Raw genomic sequence first — 25,725 nt, 5'->3', positions numbered from 1 at the left:
AGAAACTCAGCTACTTGGTGAATTCTGAGTGGTTTAATTGGTGACTGAGTATAAAAAAAAATAAAAAAGGACTTTTGCATGCAACAGACTTAGAAAGTAGGTAAATTCTGAGTGTATTGGTTGCTGACTGAGTAAATCAAAATTTAATAAAAGCACTTTTTACTACAATAAGCTCAGATAGTCGATAAATTCCAAATGTTTTACTTGGTGGCTGAGTACCAAAAATTAATAAAAGCACTTTTTACTACAACAAACTCAACTACTTGGTAAATTCCAAGTTTTTAATTGGGGAACGAGTATAAAAAAACTAATGAAGAAGCACTTCTGCATAGAACAAACTCAGCTATTTGGTAATTCCGAGTGTCATGGTGGCTGACTGAGTATTAAAAATTTAATAAAAGCACTTTTGATTACAATAGCCTCAGGTAGTTGATAAAATCGGAGTATTTTACTTTCTGGCTGAGTAATCAAAATTAATAAAAGCGCTTTTCACTACAAAAAACTCAACTTCTTTGGTAAAATCCTAGTCTTTTAATTAATGACTGAGTATCAAGAAATTAATAAAAAACCACTTTTACATCGAAAATACTCAGCTAGTAGGTAAATTCCGAGTGTCTTATTGCTGAATAAGCATAAAAAAAAATTTCAAAATCACTTTTGATTACACTAAACTGAGGGATTCTGATAAATTCCGAATGTTTTACTTGCTGGCTGAGTACCCAAAAATTAATAAAAGCACTTTTGACAACAACAAACTCAACTAATCGGTAAATTTCGAGTCTTTTAATTGGTAACTGGGTATCAAAAAATTAATTAAAAAGGGCTTTCGCATAGAACAGATTCTGCGAGTAAGTAAATTTCGGGTGTCTTAGTTGCTGACTGAGCATCAAAAATTTAATAAAAAGTACTTTTTACTACAATAAACTCATGTAGTTGATAAATTCCAAGTGTTTTACTTACTATCTGATCACCAAAATAAAATTAGTAAAAGCAGTTTTGTCTACAATAAACTTAGGTACTTGATAAATTTTGAGTCTTTTAACTGGTGACTGAGTTTCAAAAATTAATAGAAAAAGCACTTTTGCATAGAACATACTCAGCTAGTAGGTAAATTCCGAGTGTCCTAGTTCCTGGCTGAAATTTGAAATTAAGCAAATTTAGTCCTACTGCTTTCATTCCTAGCCTCTAGTAGATTGTAAATTGAAAACAAAGGTAATCTTGGAAAACCCCTTTTATGAGGTTTTCTCCTGATTTGATGAAGTGATATTTCCTCAGAGTGCCCTTCCCTTAAAATATAAGGACTTCCCACTCCCTTCCCTTCATGTTTTCTAGAAGAACCTGAGATATGTACGTTTTACAATATTCTATACGTAGTGCCGTAGTGCCTTTCTGGAGAATGCTTCAAAAATTTGAACTGAAGCAAATTTCTGAAATTAATGCTTCAAAAATCTGAAATTCATTAAATTTTGTCCTACTGCTTTCGGTCCTAAGCTTTAGTGGATCATAAATTGAGAACAAAGTTAATCCTGGAAAACACAATCCTGAGTTGATAGTGGTATTTCCCCAGAGTGCAAAAAGAAAAAAAATATTAAGAATTCCCCCTCCCCTCCCCTCCAGGCAAAACCAAGACAATCGGAATTCACCTACTAGATGAGGTTTTTCTTTTCAAAAGTGCTTTTTTATTAATATTTGATGCTCAGTCACCAATTAAAAGCCTTGGACTTTACCAAGTACCTGAGTTTGTTGTAGACAAAAGTGATTTATTAATATTTTTTTGTATTCAGATAGCAAGTAAAACACTCAACTACCTAAGTTTATTGTAGTCAAAAGTGCTTTTATTAAATCTTTGATACTCAGTCAGCAACTAAGACACTCAGAATTTACCTACTACCTGAGTTTGTTGGATGCAAAAGTGCTTTTTTTATTAATTTTTGATACACAGTCACCACTTAAAACACTTATGATTTACCGAGAAAAGGTGCTTTCATTAAACTTTTGATGCTCAGTCAGCAACTAAGACACTCGTAATTCAAGTATCTTTGTTTTGTAAGATCGATGAGCATGCAGAGTTTTATTACGAGTAAGCCTTTTTTGACATACCTCACACTCATGTGGGTGCTCCTTTTTATTTTTCGCGTTTTTCATTTTTTTAAATTTGTTTTTATTTTAGTTATTTTTTCATTTTTTTAGTTTTTTTTTCATTTTTAAATTTGTATTTATTTTTTGTCGTTCTTTTTCATTTCAAATTTGTTTTTATCTTTCGTTATTTTTTCATTTTGATTTTATTTGTCATTGTTTGTTTTAATTTTTAAAATTAGTTTTTTTCCTTTTTAGATTTAGTTCTATTTTTCGTTATTTTTTTTCAATTTTCTTTTGGAAGGATTTGTGTGGGAGAAGCATTGGCCTATTTGGAGGTTAAAGCATAGATGACCATAAGTTCACTGTAAATGAAGTGTTGATTTAAGTCCTCATTCCCATGAATATGATGATACAAGGGTTAAACATATGTCAAGTAAAGTTCAATATAATGTCATAAATTGTATTGGTCCAATCTGAAATCAAGTGAAACGGCTTGCTTTAACTTGTTAATCATGCCTAGACAGGTATGCGTAAATGAGACTCGGTTGGATTATGATAATGAATTATCTCTTGTAGTGTGGTTATGTAAGTAGGCCAATGACTGAAATTATGTATGTCACAAAGATAGTAACCGACTATGCAAATTCAGTGCTAATTCGCATATGCTAATGAACTTAGCACGGAACCTGTTACAGCTATAGGTCTACTACCAGAGAAATCCACCCTCTTCCCTTGCTAGTCATACAAGGGAGCCCAACTCATTCATCCTCGAATTTAGAGACCATCTGAACCTCGTGCCGTATATTCCAAAGATAAGAGCAGCCTTGTCGATCCGCTTTTCAGCCGCAATTGAACTTAAGAGGAGTAAACCAGAGATCATCAGGACGCACAACGGAACAAAAGTGGAGTGGATTCTTTATACCAAAGGTGTCCACTTACACTACTAGCCGCCGCACGAAAAGATGGTCCAAAGAGGTGTGGCATGCGGTAATGGACATTGGTGGAGTCAATACCAATATCATTTCTGAGCTACTCAACGCCCTAAGAAAAGACTTGACCCGAAGAAAATGCTGATAGAGCTAGGACGATCCCTTATCGACTAGCAAATTAGGATCATAGCAACCCTCCAAAGGACCCCACCGGCACCGCGTAATTTAATCAAGAACCATGCATGATTTTCAGTTGAGAATGTCCCTCACTTTTTTTCTTCAATTTCCAATGACTGAAAAGGTCGTTGCGTCAATTACCCCCTAAGCAAGGACAGAAAATCCAAATATACGTGCAGTTCGTGCCAAACAAATGTTTGTACGGAATATACGAAGTTCCTCTGCCCCAAATGCGAATGGCGGAATGATTTTTGTGTTTTAGTATTTCTAACTGATATATTTGACTATTTTGTAAGCGAAATTGGGATAAAATTTGAAACTATGATTTTCTCAAATTTTAAAAAGTGGAGTTCTGCAGATCTCCTCCTGCATTTAGTGAAACTTTTTTTTCTCCCTGCCAGTAAAGGGTTAAATTTGTGTGGTATTAAATATTAAAATTGATATGTCTATATATCGGACCAAAAATCAATAGTGAATATCGAAATGTAAAACATCGATATCGGAAACCATATTTGAAAATTTCTGTTTATTTCCAGCTTTTTCAACCATCTACAAGTGAACATCCAGCAGAAAATTTCAACACATGAAAAGTTATCGTTAATATCTAATTTGAAGTTCTAGGCGGGAGCAGCCCTTCCTATCCCCCCTTCCCTACGCCTATGGGCATATCAATTACATCTAGGTATCCATGGCTGTATCCAAGGGGAAGGTGGTTACCAGGTTTGATCCCCCCTCCAAAAAAATTGATATGTTTTGCAAAGTTTAGTTTTTACACCCCCTCCTCTCCCGCCCCCACCAACCAAAATCCTGGATACAGCCTGACCTATCATAGATGAATCGATGCAATTTGCCAATTACCAAAGAGTATTTTGAAAAGGAATGATATTTTAATATGTTTTGATTGTTCAAAAAATGTGTTGATGCTCTAAATGTTCAGTCGTGACAGGGAGTTGACAGCTTAAAAATGTATATATAGATTCTACAACAATAAAGAAGGGTTTATACTTCCTGAATCGTTCACTGCTGGAATTGCATGAAATTATAGAAAGACGTGATGCAACTTGGCTTTTAACGGTATCTAAAGATTTTTTTTACTACAAGCAGTATCCAAGGGGCTACCCACTTCCGAAAACTGTGTCCACAAGGCGGCTTGCACCATTTGTAGCTGGAGTGTGCTACGCATGACAAGGAGACGTATGCTGAAAGCGTAACATACGTCACAGAACAAAATGTGAATTTCTGGAGCCGCTTGCTTTCTGACTGACACATAGATAGGGGGAGGGGGTATATCAAGCTGCAAACCTACGATGTATTACATTTTTCTCATATATTTTATTTAACTCACCAATTATACTGTTTTGTCGAATGTCTGTGTAACGCAGATACACAAAACTTGTGTAAAACTTCCTAACTTTTCAAAGTTCAGCCCAAAGAGTGACAAACTGATTAAAGAGGGTATGCAAGATCCAATCAGAAAATAAAGCAAACGTCATCTATTGTTTCACAGCAAAATCAAGAAGTCAATCATAAAAACTTAAATAAAAAAGCACTTCTCTTTATTTTTTTCTGGTTTTTTAGTTTTATTTCACGTTAGGACGAGTACCGTATCCTAATAAAAGCTTTCTCCCCCAAAAAGGGACCATGTACATTTTTCAAGTCGATTCACTATATCAAGCTAATCCTGACTGTATAATTACTGGAAATGGTTTACAAACAAACAGTCTGCCAACTTTCAGGAAATATTCAAATTAGATCCAGAAAGATTGAGACATTTTGTTGAGATCAAAACTTCGGTACATTAAAATTTGATCTTATATTAATTTTATAGATTAAAATTTAAAAAACATAAATTTCAGTATATAATAATATATGAATTTGTACCTTAGCTGTATCCTATTATACCCATACCAATGCCAAAGTATACTCTCATTATGACTTTCTTATAGGGCTACTAATTGAACTTTTGGTGCTGTTACTTTTCCTCCACTGCCTGGTATATATATTGAAGTGTCACTTTTTCTATCACATGTAGGATACTCCACGTAACCCTCAAGGTGTCTTTGCTATGCCGCTTCTTGTGCACGCATGGCCCACTTCCGACTCTTGTTGTCTTTGCTACATAGTGTACATGATTTCCAAAGTGGAAACCCCCTTGTTCAGCTGCAATGAGTTTCGTATATAGATAAATAGATAGATAAATGTATTTCAAAAGCCAATGGGCCATATACACATAAAGTATAAATAAATAACAAACAAGCAAGGAAAATAACCAACAGTTCAAATTACAAACACGCACTTGTATCTGAATGAATGACTGTAATTAAAGCCATTTTTCAAGCCGTATACATACATATACAACAAAAAACAAACCAAATCATGTAACACTCGACTTCGAATAATAAGACCATTCTCGACAAAATTTCCCACTGCTACTATATTTACTTTCGACGTCGACTTCAAAGTTCCAAGAAGGGGCTCACGACCACCCACTCCAAGAAAGCTCCCTCTTAGCTCTTTTAGCCCCTGGCATCTGAAAAGAAAATGGTCCAGTCCATCAAAATCACCGCAAATCGGCCAAGTATACCGCATTTCCGGGTAACGCCTTTTTTTCCAAACACTATAAAGAGAGAGATAGTTTGCTCGCACCTGCATCCCTGACCTCAGGGATTCCTTTGGAATCCCCAATTTAAAATAAAACTTCACCATAATTTTCTTTCACCTTATAGTAAGAACTTCAGCTATATATTACTTCTTTGCATTTCAGGTAAACTTCGAAGCTCTGAATTCCCTGTGTATACCGTCTACCTGGAAAAAGTCTGTGTAAAAAACGCAGCAACTCTTTGTGGTGACCGAGCATGGGGTTTTGAGCTTGTTACTGATCATAAACTTCATGATACATTTGTAAGCACACGTCGGAAAACCGCAACTAAGGAATTATGTTTTGAGTCGTGCCTTAATGAGGTCCAGTTCACATGCAGGTTTGTAATATCTAACTTCTTTTTATTTCTTCTTCTATGATTCTAGAATTGTCAAAATTTACGCTCTTACGCGAAGGAGGGGGTGGGCTTTTGGCCAAATTTTTAGTCCATTGCGGTTCTTCCTGTTGTTTCTAAGTTGTTTTTTTTTTTTTTTTTTTTTTTTTTTTTTTTTTTTTTTTTTTTTTTTTTTTTTTTTTTTTTTTGTATAATTCTTGCATGAGACGCACCTATGCAGAAATTGTTATGGAAAGGGGACAATTGTTTTTGTGAGAATTGAATAAATGCTACCTAGAAATTTAGTAAAACTCAAGGATTTCTAGGATGCCGACTCTGATGCCTACCCTCCTCCGTATCTCCCCAATTTGGGGTGGCGTACTTGACTTTGTGATCCACCCTTGGATTATTGGCCCCTCCGAAACAAGACCCAGTTTGCGCGCCTGTTCTGATCTACAAGTTCGGTAGACCGTTGGGATTGACTCAATGAAATCCTTCTTTTTCGATAGTGGAGAAAATTCTGTCACTGTTCCAGTTTTGACATCCTTACTGGCCTAAATTAGATAAGGCATATCTACAAAGTCAAACATGCTTTAGAGCCTGATAATAATAAAAGGTAAAAGGGTTAATAGGTTGTCCAACCTGAATAAATTTGCAATTTGGAAGGTATTATAAATATCAAAAGGTAGACGTTTAGGTCTAATCATGTTAATTTTTTTTATTGAATACCACTGACGATCTGTCAATGATGCATTGCATAAACAAGATCAACTATTGATCATTCATGAACCAGTTACATTGAGGATGTACGGCTGCCTCTAGGAATCAATCACGTCATTGGAGGGGGTATTTGCCCCTTCAAGTTCCCCTTCCCCTTTATTTGCACAAATTCTTTTTTTTAGTATTTTCATTGAAAACTAGCCTTGTTAGTATCTTCATTTGAAAGATTGGAAAAATAGGAAAATTGCCCCATCCCCTATCAAAAAGTAAACTCCATAAATTGATGCCTCTGATAGTTTACATGAGTTGATACCTGGAACTCCTAGTTTCCGTGAATTGATACCTCTGGTAGGAAGCTAAAAACAACCTATAAAAACGATGCATTAAGTAAGCAAAAACGTTGTGATTTTTGGAGGAGCCACGTGACCGTATCCCCCTCTTTCCCTGAATGTATGGTTAAACTGTTCCAGACTATAATATGTTTTGCTGAGGAATTAAAAAGTGCGACCGATAGTACTTATTACGATGAATTCCAAAATAGAATAACAAGTTTTCAACTATCTACAGTTCAAGTTCAATCATTTTATTATTTACATAAATATGTATACTACTACTACTAACAACTCACAGCAGAACCAAGCCACCTGAGGCCAAGACAGCTACGTACGCTCCTCCTCCAACCCAATCTATTCAAAGCCTCCCTCTTTACACCCTCCCAGGAAATTCCCATTTCTTTTAGATATTTCTGTAAGACATACTCCCACCCAGAAAGGAACGACCTGCTTTCTGTTTAGCCCTAGACGGCTGGCCGACAATCTTCGGCAATCTGTCATCCTTCATCCGTAGAACGAGCCCTGGCCATCTCAACCCTTCTTTTATTATAGCCCTAGAAAGCGGGATTGAACCACATTTTCGTACAGTCTACTGTTTGAAATACGGTCCGTCAGACAGGTACACAGAACAATCAGTAGGTAATTTCTCTGGAAAATATCCAGTAAATTTTCATCCGCTTTTTGGAGCACCCAAGCTTCAGAGCCATGTTTGACCACTGTAATCACTGTACCTTCCAATATTCTAATCTTGGTTTGCAGTCTTGTCTTCTTATTCTTCCAAACTTTTTTTTTAGGGTTTGGCTGTTAAATCATAGTCTTTTGCTGCTACATTTTTCTTATTTTTTAGAGTCCACTACTCAAGAGAGGGAATTTTATTGAGACATATTTTTTCAATATATTTTTCTTCAATATATTTTTCAAGACGTTTCCATACATTTCAAAACGTTTTTAGACACATTTTTCTTCAAGATATTTTTCAAGACATTTTAAGACGTTTTTTAAGACAAGTTTTCTTTGAGACGTTTCAAGAGATTTCATGACGTTTTTATGACATTTTCTTCTAAAAAATTTCAAGACATTTCAAGACATTTTTATGGAACTTGGTATTAACCAAGTGACATATAGCAATCGCAAATTATGTCTGTCTGTCGGTCTGTCTGTCTGTCTGTCTGTCCCGGTTTTTCTACTTTAGGCACTTCCAGGTAAGCTAGGACGATGAAATTTGGCAGGCGTATCAGGGACCGGACCAGATTAAATTAGAAATAGTTTTCTAATTGATTCGTTTTCGCGATTTGACCATCTGGAGGGGGAGATGGGGTTCGGTGAATTCGGAAAAAATAGAAAAAAGAAGTATTTTTAACTTACGAACGGGTCATGGGATCTTAATGAAATTTTATGTTTGGAAGGATATCGTGTCTCGGAGCTCTTATTTTAAATCCCGACCAGATCCGCTGAAATTGGGAGGGGGGCCTAAAATCTTGGAAAACGCTTAGAATGGTGGGATCCGGATGACACTTGGTGGGAAAAATAAGCAGAAGTCCTAGATACGTGATTGACATACCGGAATGGATCTGCTCTGTTTGGGGGAGTTGGGGGGGGGGGAGTTAATTCCGAAAATTAGAAAAAATGAGGTATATTTTACTTACGAAGGAGTGATCGGATCTTAATGAAATTTGAACTTTGGAAGAATGTTGTGTCTCAGAGCTCTTATTTCAAATCCTGGCGGGATCCGGTGACATTGGGGGAATTAAGGCGGAGACCCTAAATTTCGAAAAACGCTTAGAGTTAAGGGATCGGGATGAAACTTGGTGAGAAGAATAAGCACAAGTCCTAGATACGTGATTTACGTAACCGGAGTGGATCCGCTCTCTTTGAAGGAGTTGGGGGGAGGAGGGTTAATTATGAAAAATTAGATAAAAATAGGTATTTTTAACTTACGAATGAGTGATCGAATCTTAATGAAATTTGATTTTTGGAAGGATATCGTGTCTCAGAGCTCTTCCTTTAAAAACCGACCGCATCCTGTGACATTGGGGGGAGTTGGGGGACCTAAAATCGTGGAAAACGCTTAGAGTGGAAGGATCGGGATGAAACTTGGTGGTAAAAATCAGTGCTGTCACTTACTTGAAGTACGTTTACTTGAAGTACTACTTAAGTAAAATTTTTCATTACTTGTACTTGTACTTAAGTAAAAACTCTAGGGTGTAGATTTAGAGCAAACTCAGATATAGCTTTTGTTTGTCTGTGCTTTGGCAATGTACAAGAAAACATCACCTTTAGATTTAGAGCAAACTCAGATATAGCTTTTGTTTGTCTGTGCTTTGGCAATGTACAAGAAAACATCACCTTTAGATTTAGAGCAAACTCAGATATAGCTTTTGTTTGTCTGTGCTTTGGCAATGTACAAGAAAACATCACCCTTTAGATTTAGAGCAAACTCAGATATAGCTTTTGTTTGTCTGTGCTTTGGCAATGTACAAGAAAACATCACCCTTTAGATTTAGAGCAAACTCAGATATAGCTTTTGTTTGTCTGTGCTTTGGCAATGTACTCCATGCCCTATTTTTAGATATGAAATAATGTATTTGTTTTTTATGAAAAAAAAATTATAGTATGATTAACACTTGGTTTAATTTTTGTTTAAAAGTTATATAACAAAGAAAATTGAAATTATTTCACAGTTCACTGGTCGACAGTTAGCTAAAATCCGTTGTTTTGTGCTAAATGTTGCATACTGTAGTCAATTTGGCTTATATTTCTGACATTAGTGTTTAAATTTTGTCATCTCATCAACTGAACCAGATTTCTACCATTTCATCATCTTCAGGACCATATTATTGGTAAAACTACTGAAGCTATGAATCTTTGCCCATCTAAATGTTTTCTGCAATAAACAAGTCTAGGCAATTCTAGCTGGATATAATGCAGTGGTATTTTGTCAAATTCCTTCCAGCAAATCCAGGTATTCAGACGAATCTGACTTCAGATTTGTCACTCCATTCATAAGCTATAGGCCCTACTAAATTAAAGGAAAACTCAACTTTCTTAAGACTTGCAACCCACTCCCCCTTGCCCTATTTGAGATAAGCTTTGTGGTACCAGAACTTGATATGAGCCCTGATCTTAGGCATCTTTGGTCTAGTTTTCATTTGGATCCATTACTCCATTTGCAAGTTATACTAAATTAAACAGAAAACCTAAATTTTTCAAGAATTAAAACCCACTCCCCCTTGTTAAATTTGAGCTAGGGTCTTTATCTCAAAACTTGATATGTGTCACGGTCTTAGGCCTCTTTGGTTCAATTTTCATTCAGATCCATCACTCCAGTTGCAAGTTACTCTAAATTAAACGAAAAACTGTTTTTAGCAGGTAAAGCCCTCTCCCCCCTGTTTTATTTGAGCTAGGATCTTCATCTTTCAACTTGATATGTCTTATGATCCTTGGCATCAAATCTGGCCATCAAAATTTTCATCCAAATCCAACCAGAGTTTCTCCCGCTATACGTGATTACACGGACGGACAGACAGACAGACGGATTTTGCAACGTCTTAGGTAGCCATGTTGGCTAATTGGATCCAAAAAAAGGAAAACAATGGCATATCATCATCCAGGTATCATCACCTATTTGGATAGTGGAAAATATCCATCAAGATAGGTTTTTGAGATCTGTCTGTCTGTCCGCCTGTCTGTGCATTTAAGTATAGCAAGAGAACCACCAGTCAGATTTGTATTGAAATTGAACTATTTGGATTTAAAATTGAGCTTAATTAGGGCGATGGGGCTTTAAGTGTTAAAAAAATTCTAGTTTTTTATTTAATTCACTGTAACTTGCATATGGAGATGAATTTCGATGAGAATTGAGTAAAGATGCCTAAGAGTATGGTATACATTGAGTTCTGGGATGGAGACCCAAGCTTAATTAAAAGTTGAGTTTTTTATTTAATTCAGTGTAGCTTGCGAGAGATTGATGGATCTCAGTGAAGCTTTTGATTTAATTTAGTATAACTTGCGAATGGAGCAACAGATCCAAATGAAAGCTAGACCAAAGATGACTAGGATCAGGGCTCATATCGAGCTCTGATATCACAAGCCCTATCTAAAATAGGGCAAGGGGGAGGGGGTTTCAAGTTTTAAGAAAGTCGAGTTTTCCTTCAGTTTAGTAGGGCCTATAACTACTTCCACCCATGGCTTGCCCAAAGCCTGGAAATAACCCTTTTCCAAAATAAGTCATACTGAAGCCAACCTTCAACCAAATATTCCATTCCCAGAGAAAAATTACTTTGTATGGCACTTGGTATTTACCAAGTGACATACAGTGATCACAAATTCTGTAGGTCTGTTGGTCTGTCAGTCCTGGTCTTGCTAGTTTAGGCACTTCCAGATAAGCTAGGACGATGAAATTTGGCAGGCGTATCAGGGACCAGACCAGATTAAATTTGAAATAGTTGTTTCCCTGATTTGACCATCTGGGGGGGGAGTGGGAGGACGGTTAATTAGGAAAAAATTAGATCGGATCTTAATTATATTTGATATTTAGGAAGATATCATGTCTCAGAGCTCTTACATTAAATTCCGACCGGATCAGGTGACATTGGAGGGGAAACCTAAAATCTTGGAAAATGCTTAAAGTGAAGGGATCGGGATGAAACTTAGTGGGAAAAATAAGCACAAGTCCTAGATACGTGATTGACATAAACAGAACGAATTCACTCTCTTTTGGGAAGTTGGGGGGAGGGTTAATTCTGAAAAATTAGAAAAAATGAGGTATTTTTAACTTAAGAGCGTATGACCATTCGTGAGGTATTTTGAATTTCATATTAAGAAGGAACTCATATCTCAGATCTCTTATTTTAAACCCCGACCAGTTCTGGTGACATTGGGTAAGAGTTGGAGGGGGAAACCGGAAATCTTGGAAACGTTTAGAGTGGAGAGATTGGGATGAAACTTGGTGGGTAGAATAAGCAAATGTCGTAGATACGTGATTGACGAAACGGGACTGGATCCACTCTCTTTGGGGTAGTTAGGGGGGTCCAGTGCATTGGGGAGTTTGGTACTTCTGGACGTGCTTGGACAATGAAAATTGGTAGGCGTGTCAGGGACCTGCACAAATTAACTTGATAAAGTTGATTTCCCCAATTCAGCCATCTGGGAGGGGACTGAAGGGAGAGGAAAAATTAGAAAAATGAGGTATTTTTAACTTGTGAGTGGGTGATTGGTTCTTCATGAATTTTGATATTTAAAAGGACCTTGTGTCTCAGAGCTCTTATTTTAAATGCCGACCAACATTAAGCCTCTGATTTTTCTTTTAAATTGATCTATTGATTCTTATAATTTTGCTAGAGCTCATACCATATGAGCTCTTGGCTCTTCTGACCTGGTCACAAGTGCCATATGAGCTCTTAGCTCTTGTTTTATTCCTTTTTTCTCAGAAGATTTTCAACTTAGTCTCATGGTTTTTACCACTTCATGGTATGAAAACTGCTGCTAGAAATAGATAGGTTGCAACTTCTGCCGTATTGTCTTCTAGTATATTTAAATGTGTGCTTGCATCGTACCTGCATCCCCTTAAAAGTTCTGTTTCTTATGGTAATATTGGTTTGTCTTCTGTTGCATATGCAGACGACGTTCTTTTGTTGCCCAGACTTGCTGTGGATTGCTTTCCAATTTTACTATATTAACCAATAAGCTATCTAAGATTGGACTGTCAATTAATGCGTCTAAATGCAAGTTTATTTGTTTTAATAGCCCTTGGACGGTTGCTCCATTTGTTGCTGGGACTGCAATTCTGCCATGTTCTTCTTTAGTTAGTTGGCTTGGTCTGTGTTTTGGTCCAACACTTTCCACTACCTTTTCATCCCTAGCGAATCAAGCCATGAAAAACCTACACGTCGCTTACAGAAAAATACCCCAAAACAAAAGCCGTTACAACCGCAACGGTTTGTGCATGACTGATAACGCTTATTGCGCCCCTGTGCTTTTGTTTTTATCAGGCATGGCTCATCTGTTTTGTAAGAAAAATCCCCATACTGTACATGCGGCTTATTTCAGATATTGCAAAATCCTCCTCCAGCTTCCTAGATGGCACCAAAACAGAAAAATAATTGCTCGATTTGGTTTAATAGATATGCCTTCTTGGATTCGGTCTTCCGGTGATGATTTATGGAAAAAGACTATCTACTTTATTCACGTTTACAACCCTCTGCAGCCTTTTTCCATATTAATACTGGTTAATTAGTCCATGTTGTCTTTTGTTAGTCTGAATTTTTTTCTTGCTGTTCATTGTTTTAGTTTATTTATAATACTCTGTACTTTGTGTTTTTTTATACTTTTACGGATAAAAAAGTGCATTCATTGATTCATTCATTCATTCTGCAGTTTGACCAGCTGTATGGAATGCGTCTGGATCAGCGGACTTGCTGCAGGCTTGTGATTTTATAATATATGTTTGTAGGGAGTTTTACTGACCATCTGAATTGACTACACACCATGCGGCTTGCTTGAGTGAAAACCAGCCAAAGGATATAGATGCCATACATTTTCATAGCGTGTCTGAAATTTAACTTGAAAACTTGAGGCAGTTTCCTTGTAAAGGTGCCGAGGGCAAGACATGCCATCAATTGATTTTTGATTATTGAGCTTTAATTTCTCTTGTTAAAAAAGTCTGCAACTGACTCACTTGGCTCCTTACTTTTAAATTTGAGTTTGTTTTTGTTGCTAAGGTTTTTATTTATTGAATCAGAGAATGAACTACTTTATTACCTTTTATCTGTTTTAAAGCCAATCCAAAGTTTATTTTTCTATTTTCAATATTTTTTTCCACCATTCCGACATGTTTCAGAATAACCCTGTATTTTTTCAAACATGCCAGATTTGACTGAAAACTAATCGCCAGAAGTTCAACTCTATGTGCACTGTATTAATCCTGTCATGTGATCTGTCTGATGCAATCAGAAGTTTTTTGACTGCACTTAATTGCTTTGATAGTCTTTTTCTTTCAAGCCGTTGTGTTCAAAATTGGTTCAGATTATTTTTTGGACTTTGTTGGGTGTCTACCAGCCAAACAAGGGAAAAAATTTTTTTCAATATTTCAGAATAACCGTGTATTTTTTCAAAATTGTGTCAGATTTGACTGAACACTAATCACCAGAAGTTCAACTCTACGTGCACTGTGTTAATCCTGTCATGTGATCTGTCTAATCCAATCAAGAGTTTTTTTACTGCACTTAATTGTTTTGAAAGCCTTTTCCTTTCAAGCTGTTGTGTTGAAAATTGGTTCAGATTATTTTTTGGACTTCGTTGGGTATGTACCAGCCAAACAATGGAAAACAATACTTTCAATATTTTTTCCATCATTCCCACATGTTTCAGAATAACCCTGTATTTTTTAAACGTGCCAGATTTGATTGAATGCTAATCGCCAGAAGTTCAACTCTACGTACACTGTGTTAATCCTGTCATGTGATATGTCTAATCCAATCAAGAGTTTTTTGACTACACTTAATTGTTTTGAAAGTCTTTCCCTTTCAAGCTGTTGTGTTGAAACTTGGTTCAGATTATTTTTTGGACTTCGTTGGGTATGTACCAGCCAAACAATGGAAAACAATACTTTCAATATTTTTTCCATCATTCCCACTTGTTTCAGAATAACCTTGTATTTTTTAAACGTGCCACATTTGATTGAATGCTAATCGCCAGAAGTTCAACTCTACATACACTGTGTTAATCCTGTCATGTGATATGTCTAATCCAATCAAGGGTTTTTTGACTACACTTTTTTCCCTTTCAAGCCGTTGTGTTGAAAATTGGTTAAGATTATTTTCTTGGACTTCATTGGGTGTGTACCAGCCGAATAAGGGAAACGTTAAAAACAATAAAACAGAAATTCTGGTTCTTGATTAAGGTTTCCAAGAGAGGAATGACAGGGGACATTTTATAGGCAAGGGAAGGGGCTAAGAAGCCATATACATAGAATAAATACTTGAAGTAGTACTTGAAGTATTACTTAAGTACAATTTTGGCAAGTACTTGATATTTGATACTTAAGTAAGAATTTGGAAAGTACTTATTACTTGATATTTAAGTAAAAAAAATAATGAGTACTTAATACTTGATACTTAAGTAAAAATTTGGAGTACTTGTTGCAGCACTGGTAAAAATAATCATAAGTCCTAGATGCGTGATTGAAATAACCGGAACGGATCCGCTCTCTTTGGGGGAGGAGGGTAAATTCTGAAAAATTAAAAAAATGAGGTATTTTTAACTTACGAAAGAGTGATCAGGTCTTAATAAAATTTGATTTTTAAAAGGATATCGTGTCTCAGAGCTCTTATTATAAATTTCGACCGGATCCGGTCAAGGGGAACCTAAAATCTTGGAAAACGCTTAGAATGGATGGATCGGGATGAAACTTGGTGGGGAAAATAAGCATAAGTCCTAGATACGGGATTGACATAACTGGAACGGATCTGCTCTCTTTGGGGGAGCTGGGGGGAGGGTTAATTCTAAAAAATAGAAAAATGAGGTATTTTTGACTTACGAAAGAGTGATCGTATCTTAATGAAATTTCATATTTAGAAGGACATCGAAACTCAGATCTCTTATTTTAAATCCCGACCGGATCTGGTATCATTAGGGGGGGGGGGGCAGAAATCTTGGGAAACGCTTAAAGCGGAGAGATCAGGATGAAACTTGGTGGAAAGAATGAGCACAAGTCCAAGATAGGTGACTGACATAACCGGACCGGATCCGCTCTCTTTGGTGGAGTTGGGGAGGGGGAGTAATTCGGAAAAATTAGAAAAATGAGGTATTTGTAACTTACGAACGGGTGATCAGATCTTAATAAAATTTGATATCTAGAAGGATCTTGTGTTTAGAAGTATCATTTTAAATATCGACCAGATCCGGTGACATTGAACGGAGTTGGAAGGGGAAACTGAAATTCTTGGAAAACGTGAAACTCGAGATATTTTACGAATGAGTGATCGGATCTTAATGAAACTGGATCCGGAGATATAGAGGGTTGGAGGGGGAAAACAGAAATCTTGGAAAACGCTTAGAGTGGAGAGATCGGGATGAAACTTGATGGGAAGAATAAGCACAAGTTATAGATACGAGATTGACATAATTGGTACGGATCCGTTCTCTTTGAGGGAGCTGGGGGTTGTTAATTTGGAAAAATCAGAAAAATTGAGGTATTTTTAACTTCAGAACGGGTGACTGGATCTTAATGAAATTTGATATTTAGAAGGAACTCATGTCTCAGAGCTCTTATTTCAAATCCCGACCAGATCTTTTGACATTGGGGGAGTTGGAGGGGGAAGCTGGGAGCTGGAGTCATAGATACGTGATTGACGTAACCGGACTGGATCCGCTCTCTTTGGTGGAGTCAGGTGGTGGGGTTCAGTGCTTTGGCGAGTTTGGTGCTTCTGGACCTGCTAGGACGATGAAAATTGGTAGGCGTGTCAGAGAGCTGCACAAATTGACTTGATGAAGTCGTTTTCCCCGATTCGACCATCTGGGGGGCTGAAGGAAGAGGAAAAATTGAGGTATTTTAACTTACGAATGGGTGATCGGATCTTAATGAATTTTGATATTCAGAAGAGCTTCGTGACTCAGAGCTCGTATTTTAAATCCTGACCGGCATTAAGCCTCTGATTTTCCTTTTAAAGCAATCTATTGATTCTTAGAATTTTGCTAGAGCTCATACCATATAAACTCTTGGCTCTTGCCTCTTTCGACCTCGTCACAAGTGTCATATGAGCTCTTAGCTCTTGTTAAAAACATTTTCTTCCAGACATTTTTGTTCATGATTTCTTTACTTCTCTCGTAATGGGGAATGTTTACCAGTGTTAAGGATGATGCATTCACACGTAACTTGTTTCTTCAATACTTCTGGGGAATCCCTGCTTGTAACTGAGGAGGAAACACACGAGGGATGTTACACAATGCTTTAAGAGATTTAAAATTCTTTCAAGGTGTTTTTTTTTCTTTTTGAGATTTTGTTTTCTTTCCTTACGTTTTTTAAGCCAGTCAATATCTGTTTGAAAAGAGGTCTATCCAAATGTAGGCGCAGATGTTTTAGGAATACTCTTGTTACATTTGGTTTTGTCATAGTTATCAACTTTAAAGGGGTTTGCGACAAGAGACACTCAAACGTCAATTATGGGGCTTTCACCCCCCACCGATAAAAGGTTGGAAGTGAGCATGTAAAACTCATCGTTATCTTTTAATGCATATTTCATATAATTAAACAGAAAGCTATAAAGCTGAGCCCGACCTAAAAAATAATTAGGTTAGTTTGGGTCTACGGAATATATTCAAACCTATTTATTCTAAGGGTGTTTAAACTTCTCAGGTCAGCGACATGGGAGGCATCTACTGAATCCTGCTTGTTAAGCGATAATGATCGTCATTCAGTTACGTTTCGTGGAGGCTTTTCCACCTCCAATGGCAGTTTCTACATGGAGTCCAATTGTGTTGATGACAATGTTAAGCTTTGCGATTTTGTCAAAAAGGAGGGAAGAATATTGAAGACGGTTGATGCGGTTTTCGAGGTATTTTTGAATCTCTGTGTGTTATTCTATTCAGTGTGCTAGTGAGAATAATCATCGTTGACCAACACACCGTTCTCTGTTTTTTTATAATAGAAAAAAAAAAAAAATCTTAGCTAATTTAAGGTGGAAAAAAATTACTTGAAAGCGAAGAAAGGATAGGAATAGGTATTGGTATATGGTGAATAGGTATATCGAAGGTACCACTCATTCGGTTTGTTCAAAAAAATTGTTTTTCTTTGGCTTCTTGGAAGTTATTTTATCTATTTATTTTTTATGTTATATATATATATATATATATATATATATATATATATATATATATATATATATATATATATATATATATATATATATATATATGTATGTAGATATATATATATATATATACATATATATATATAAATATATATATATATATATATATATATATATATATATATATATATATATATATATATATATATATATATATATATATATATATATATATATATATATATATATATATATATATATATATATATATATATATATATATATATATATATATATATATATATATATATATATATATATATATATATATATATATATATATATATATATATATATATATATATATATATATATATATATATATATATATATATATATATATATATATATATATATATATATATATATATATATATATATATATATATATATATATATATATATATATATATATATATATATATATATGCATATAAAATATGTTTATTATTATTTCATTGGAGTCTACTAATCTACTTATCTACTTAGCTAATTTAGTCTATGCAATTTATTTAGTTTTATTTTCTACAGTTTTTATTTTGTCTATACTTTCTTTCTTCTGCTTTTTGCTCTTCTCTCTGTGAGTAGGTGATTATTTTAATTTTTTCGTTTTTTCTCTGAGTGTGTGACTCGTTTGTCTTCCCCCTTCTTGACAGGTTAAAGAGCCTTTGGGGGAATAGTAAAATGTAACATTGTATGCGTATTTCATGATGAATAAATCTTATCTATCTATTAAAACGAGGTTTTGTTGAACGTAGGCTATACAGTGTGAGGAAGTTGGTGAGAGGGGGGACAAGGGTCCTCACAACATTTTTTGAAAAGCAATCAGCCAACTGAATATAGAAATTATAAATTACCCCTATGTAGACATATTATCGCTACTCTCATGCTTAAAAGGGTAGTTTCACACTTTTGAGGCAATTGTTAAAACAGTGTACTAAGCTGTTTTCAGTGGTAGTATCAGCAGCAATCCTGACAATCAAAGTATCATTGAATATGTATGCAATGTATGTTCAATACACCTTCCCCTCTCCGCGACTCACATATTCTGCACTGACCTCTAATACCCGGTGATTTTGTATAGCTTGAATAAATGCTTAGGGATAATCTAAATTTGTATCTCAGAAGTTTCACTCATTTCTGCTTTGGTCTTCTTCGGGCCTAAATTTTAGTTTACTAATGCTAAATAGTTGAGGCACTCCTCCCTTGAGTGCCCATGGATAGATCTATCAAACAGTTTGTGGTAACGAACTGTAGTAAGGAGCGACCCGGCTAGATAGTAACCAAAACTCTAAAAAATGGAATTTGGTACCAATAGATACATCAAAAGAATCGTATTTTAATGCTGCTTTTAAATATTTTAAAAGTTACGAGCCAAAGAAAATTTGCCTTATTTTAAAAAATAGTGGGAAACAATCTCTAAAAGTCATAGAATCTTGAAGAAAATCACACCATCAGATTCAGCATATCAGAGAACCCTATTGTAGAAGTTTCAAGCTCCTATCTACAAAAATGTGGAATTTTGATTATTATTTTTTTTTGCCAGAAGGCAGATCACGGATGCGTGTTTTACTTTTATCAAACAGTTCGTGGTAACGAACTGTAGTAAGGAGCGACCCGGCTCAATAGTAACCAAAACTCTAAAAAATGGAATTTTGATACCAATACCTACATCGAAAGAATCGCATTTTAATGCTGATTTTAAATATATAAGTTTCATCAAGTTTAGTCTTACCCATCAAAAGTTACGAGTCTGAGAAAATTTGCGTTATTTTAGAAAATAGGGGGAAACGCCCCCTAGAATTCATAGAATCTTGACGAAAATCACTCCATCAGATTCAGTGTATCAGAGAACTCTACTGTAGAAGTTTCAAGCTCCTATCTACAAAATGTGGAATTTTGCATTTTTTGCCAGAAGGCAGATCACGGATGCGTGTTTATTTGTTTTTTTGTTGTTTTTTTTTCCCAGGAGTGATCGTATCGACCCAGTTGTCCTAGAACGTTGCAAGAGGGCTCATTCTAACGGAAATGAAAAGTTCTATTGCCCTTTTTAAGTGACCAAAAAAATTGGAGGGCACCTAGGCCCCCTCCCACGCTAATTATTTTACCAAAGTCAACGGATCAAAATTCTGAGATAGCCATTTTATTCAGCGTAGTCGAAAAACCTTATAACTATGTCTTTGGGGACGACTTACTCCCCCACAGTCCCCGTGGGAGGGGCAACAAGTTACAAACTTTGACCAGTGCTTACATATAGTAATGGTTATTGGGAAGTGTACAGGCGTTTTCAGGAGGATTTTTTTGGTTGGGGGAGGGGTTGAGAAGAGGGAGATATGCTGGGGGAACTTTCCATCGATAATTTGTCATGGGGGAAGAAAATCTCCATGAAGGGAGCGCAGGATTTACTAGCATTATTTTAAAAAAAAAAACAATGAAAAAATAAATATGAAAAAGTTCTATCAGCTGGAAGTAAGGAGCAGCATTAAAACTTAAAACAAACAGAAATTATTACCCATTTGAGGGGCTCACCTCCTCCTAATACCTCGCTCTTTACGCTAAAGTATTTTTAGTAATTTCAACTATTTATTCTACGGCTTTTGTGATTCTGGGGTCATTCTTAATGAATCGGGACAAAATTTAAGCTTTAGTGTAAAGAGCGAGGATCTGACAAGGGGGCGAACCCCCTCATATGTGTAATAAAAATATGAGAATACAAAAGTTCTTTACGTAAGCTAATTTATAAGTTACGTAAATCTTTTACTAATAAAAATATTCGTAAAAAATTAAAAATTCTATTTGCCTTTTTAATTAACCAAAAAATCGGAGGGCAACTAGGCTTCCTCCCCCGCTCTTTTTTTCTCAAAATCATTCGGTCAAAATTATGAGAAAGCCATTTAGCCAAAAAAAAAAATGCAAATTTTGTTTTAATTATTCCTCTGCGGAGAGCCAAAATCAAAACATGCATTGATTCAAAAACGTTCAGAAATTAAATAAAAAAAACAAGTTTTTTTAACTGAAAGTAAGGAGCGACATTAAAACTTAAAACGACCAGAAATTACTTCGTATATGAAAGAGGCTGCTTCCTCATCAACGCCCCGCTCTTTACGCTAAAGTTTTTTACTGTTTTAAAAAGAAGAATTGAGAGAAAGAGTCAAACTTTAGCGTAAAGAGAGGGGCGTTGATGAGGAAGCAGAAATTACTTCGTATATGAAAGGGGCTGCTTCCTCATCAACGCCCCGCTGTTTACGCTAACATTTTTTTACTGTTTTAAAGAAGAGTTGAGAGAAAGAGTCAAACTTTAGCGTAAAGAGCGGGGCATTGATGAGGAAGCAGCCCCTTTCATATACGAAGTAATTTATGTTCGTTTTAATTTTTAATGTCGCTCCTTACTTTCAGTTGAAAAAAATTCTTTTTATAATTTAATTTCTGAACGTTTTTGAATCAATGCATGTTTTGATTTTGGCTCTCCGCAGAAGAATAATTAAAACGAAATTTGCATATTTTTTTTTTTTTTTTTTTTTTTTGGCTAAATGGCTTTCTCATAATTTTGAGCGAATGATTTTGAGAAAAAAGGGCGGGGGAGGAAGCCTAGTTGCCCTCCAATTTTTTGGTTAATTAAAAAGGCAACTAGAACTTTTAATTTTTTACGAATCTTTTTATTAGTAAAAGATATACGTAACTTATAAATTAGCTTACGTAAAGAACTTTTTATTCTCATGTTTTTATTACGTATATGAGAGGGTTCGCCTCCTCGTCAGTACCTCTCTCTTTACACTAAATCTTAATTTTGTCCCAGTTCATTAAGAATGACCCGCGAATCACAAAAGCCGTAGATAAATAGTTGACATTACTAAAAATACTTTGGCGTAAAGAGCGAGGTATTAGGAGGAGGTGAGCCCCTCATATGGGTAATAATTTCAGTTCGTTTTAAGTTTTAATGCTGCTCCTTACTATCAGCTGAAAAAAACCTTTTTCATATTTATTTTTTCATTGTTTTTTTTTTAAATAATGCTAGTAAATCCTGCGCTCCCTTCATGGAAATCTTCTTCCTTCATGACAAATTCCTCGATGGAAAGTTCCCCCAGCATATCCCCCTCTTCTCGACCCCTCCCCCCAACCAAAAAATCTTCCTGAAAACGCCTGTACACTTCCCAATAACCATTACTATATGTAAGCACTGGTCAAAGTTTGTAACTTGTAGCCCCTCCCACGGGGACTGTGGGGGAGTAAGTCGTTCCCAAAGACATAGTTATAAGGTTTTTCGACTACGCTGAATAAAATGGCTATCTCAGAATTTTGATCCGTTGACTTTGGGAAAATAATTAGCGTGGGAGGGGGGCTAGGTGCCCTCCAAATTTTTTGTCACTTAAAAAGGGCACTAGAACTTTTCATTTCCGTTAGAATGAGTCCTCTCGCGACATTCTAGGACAACTGGGTCGATAAGATCACCTCTGGGAAAAGAAACAAACAAACAAACAAACAAATAAACATGCATCCGTGATCTGCCTTCTGGCAAAAAATACAAAATTCCACATTTTTGTAGATAGGAGCTTGAAACTTCTACAGTAGGGTTCTCTGATACGCTGAATCTGATGGTGATACGCTAAGATTCTATGACTTTTAGGGGGTGTTTCCCCATATTTTCTAAAATAACGCAAATTTTCTCAGGCTCGTAACTTTTGATGGGTGAGACTAAATTTGATGAAACTTATATATTTAGAATCAGCATTAAAATGCGATTCTTTTGATGTAGCTATTGGTATCAAAATTCCATTTTTTAGAGTTTTGGTTACTATTGAGCCGGGTCGCTCCTTACTACAGTCCGTTACCACGAACTGTTTGAAAAGTAAATTGTCTTTCAGTAAAAGAGTCTTTTACTGTCTTAAAAAGAAAAGTTAAGAGAAAGAGTCAAACTTTAGCGTAAAGAGCGGGAAGTTGATGTGGAAGCAGCCCCTTTCATATACGAAGCAATTTCTGTTCGTTTTAAGTTTTAATGTCGCTCCTTACTTTCTGTTAAAAGAACTAATTTTTTTTTTATTTGATAGCTGAAAGGCAGCAAAAAATTTAAGGACACAATGGTCTCAATGCTCGCAATTTTGTTAAATGTTAAGGAAAATCAAAGTATGATTTTAGCACTAGTATCATGTACATATCTATCTCAAATAGCATTTAAAAATTCCACAATTAAGTTAGAATATTTGTACTGGACTATACCTACACATATGGTGAAACCCTCCTATCCCTCCACCCCACTGGATATGGCCTTGATAAGGTGTGCCTTTCCTTTGAATCGATCAAAAAGTATCCTAGATGCTCTCGGAGCATTTCTACTTAATCATGCATTTTCTAGATGGGGGAGGGGGCTAGACCCTTGCTGTTTCTATGTCACCTTGCATATCCCTCTTGTTAACTCTGGATGTCTCAATTCATAAATTTAAATATCACAGTGACCATTCAGTTGTAGTTGATAAATTATTTGACTTCCTATTTAAAAATAAAAGAATAATTCATTTAAATTTAGGGATGGGGTAGGGACTTTTTTAATGAAAATGCAAAAAGTGCATGTTTAAAGTATGTGGGGGATATTAATTTTCTTTGTGATTCTTTTTTAACGAATATACTAAATAGAGTATTTTCCCTCCTAATCTAGGGTAGTATTACCATCCCCTACAGCTAAAATATTGCTTACTGTTTCAATTAATTAATATTATGTACCGTTTTAAATTTATAAATTAACTGTAACAAACCTAACAATGGAGAACCTAGACCTAGCATTTACCATGACGTTAAAACTAGCGGGTTTCTTTTCACAAATTAAAATTCTTTGATTGTCCAGTTCTTTTAGTTCTGCTAACTATGAAAAGAGGAAGAAAAAGAAGAATGGTTTGTTTCACAACTTCGAATTGTGTGGGTGATTTGGAAAAATGAAGCTAGCGGTGTTCATAGTTTTTTCTCCGTAGTAAACAAACCAGAAATAAAACTGGTTTATCTTGTTTCAACAAAATACGGTATATCTGAATCACTAGATCATAAGTTCAAGGTTATTCAAGCCTTTTGTCCCTGTACAAGGGTTTTGTATGTTTTATGGTCCTAGCCGAGTGGATTGGTGCGCGGGATTTAGAATCCTTTGTCCGAGAGGGTGAGGGTTCGAATCACAGTGTAGGCTACCCAGTTATTTGGTTTGGGGTCAGTGGCGTGACTCTGTAAGCTCAGCCAGAGTCGACCAGGCTCTAAATGGGTATCTGGGGTTATCTGGGGATGGTAAACAGGAAGGGTGTACGAAAGCACAGGGTGGTTGTCCCCCAACCCCCCATTACACTTCCTGGCTGAAGGGCCAAGAAACGGAGATTAACACCGCCGGTAGGGACTGTAAAGTCCAATGCCGCATTCTTTACCCTTTTTATGATTAAATAAAAAAAAACAAGTTTTTTTAAACTGAAAGTAAGGAGCGACATTAAAACTTAAAAAGAACAGAAATTACTCCGTATATGAAAGGGGGTGGTCCCTCCTCAACTCCCCGCTCTTTAAGCTAAAGTTTGACTCTTTCTCTCAACTCTACTTTTTAAAACAGTAAAAAACTTCAGCGTAAAGAGCGGAGTGTTGAGGAGGGAACACCCCCTTTCATATACGGAGTAATTTCTGTTCGTTTTGAGTTTTAATATTGCTCCTTACTTTCAGTTAAAAAAAAAACTTGTTTTTTTTATTTAATTTCTGAACGTTTTTGAATTAATGCATGTTTTGATTTTGGCTCTCCACACATGAATAATTAAAACGAAATTTGCCTATTAATTTAATTTTTTGGCTAAATGGCCTTCTCATTTTGATCGGACGATTTTGAGAAAAAGAACCGAGGGAGGAGGCCTAGTTACCCTCCAATTCTTTGGTTATTTAAAAAGGCAACAAGACATTTTAATTTTTTACGAACGTTTTTATTAGTAAAAATATACGTAACTTACGAATTAGCTTACGTAACGAACTTCTATATTCGTATTTTTTTATTACGAATATGAGGAGGTTCACCCCCTCGTCAATACCTCGCTCTTTACACTAAGACTTAAATTTTGTCCCAATTCCTTAAGAATGACCCCTGAATCACAAAGGCCGTAGAATAAATAGTTGAAATTAATAAAATCACATTAGCGTAAAGAGCGAGGTATTAGGAGGAGGTGAACCTCTCATATGCGTAATAGCTTCTCTTCGTTTTAAGTTTTAATGCTGCTCCTTAATTTCAGTTGAAAAAACTTTTTCATATTTATTTTTTCATTGTTAAAAAGAAAATGCTAAAAAGTCCTGCGCCACCTTCATGGAAATTTTCTTCCCCCCTGACAAATTCCTCCATGGAAAGTCCCCCCACATAACCATCTCCCCTCAAACCCCCCACCAGAAAATCCCCCTGAAAGCGTCTGTACACTTCCCAATAACCATTACTATGTGTAAACACTTATCAAAGTTTATAATTTTCAGCCCCTCCCAAGGTTCCACAAAATTCCACATTCTTGTAGATAAGACCTTGAAACTTCTACTGTAGAGCTCTCTGATACGCTGAATTTGATGGTGTGATTTTCATTAAGAGTCTATGACTTTTAATGGAGTGTTTCCCCCTATTTTCAAAAATAAGGCAAATTTTCTCAGGCTCGTAACTTTTGAT

The 25,725-nt window shown here is 35.8% G+C and overlaps 1 protein-coding gene across 1 annotated transcript in view; it reads left to right on the top strand.

Moving 5' to 3' along the window:
- The window catches only part of LOC136032661 (uncharacterized), a 62,185-nt gene that overhangs the window by 12,277 nt on the left and 24,183 nt on the right, over positions 1–25,725 (top strand). Inside the window, exons 2-3 of the mRNA XM_065712948.1 lie at positions 5,950–6,163; positions 17,564–17,762. Of these exons, the coding sequence (XP_065569020.1) occupies positions 5,950–6,163; positions 17,564–17,762 (413 nt within the window). The remainder of the gene's footprint in view (positions 1–5,949; positions 6,164–17,563; positions 17,763–25,725) is intronic.

This window comes from Artemia franciscana, chromosome 11 (assembly GCF_032884065.1).
Source record: "Artemia franciscana chromosome 11, ASM3288406v1, whole genome shotgun sequence".
Taxonomy (NCBI): domain Eukaryota; kingdom Metazoa; phylum Arthropoda; class Branchiopoda; order Anostraca; family Artemiidae; genus Artemia; species Artemia franciscana.
Note: the sequence above shows the minus strand (reverse complement) of the source record. Positions and strands in the feature narration are given on the sequence as shown.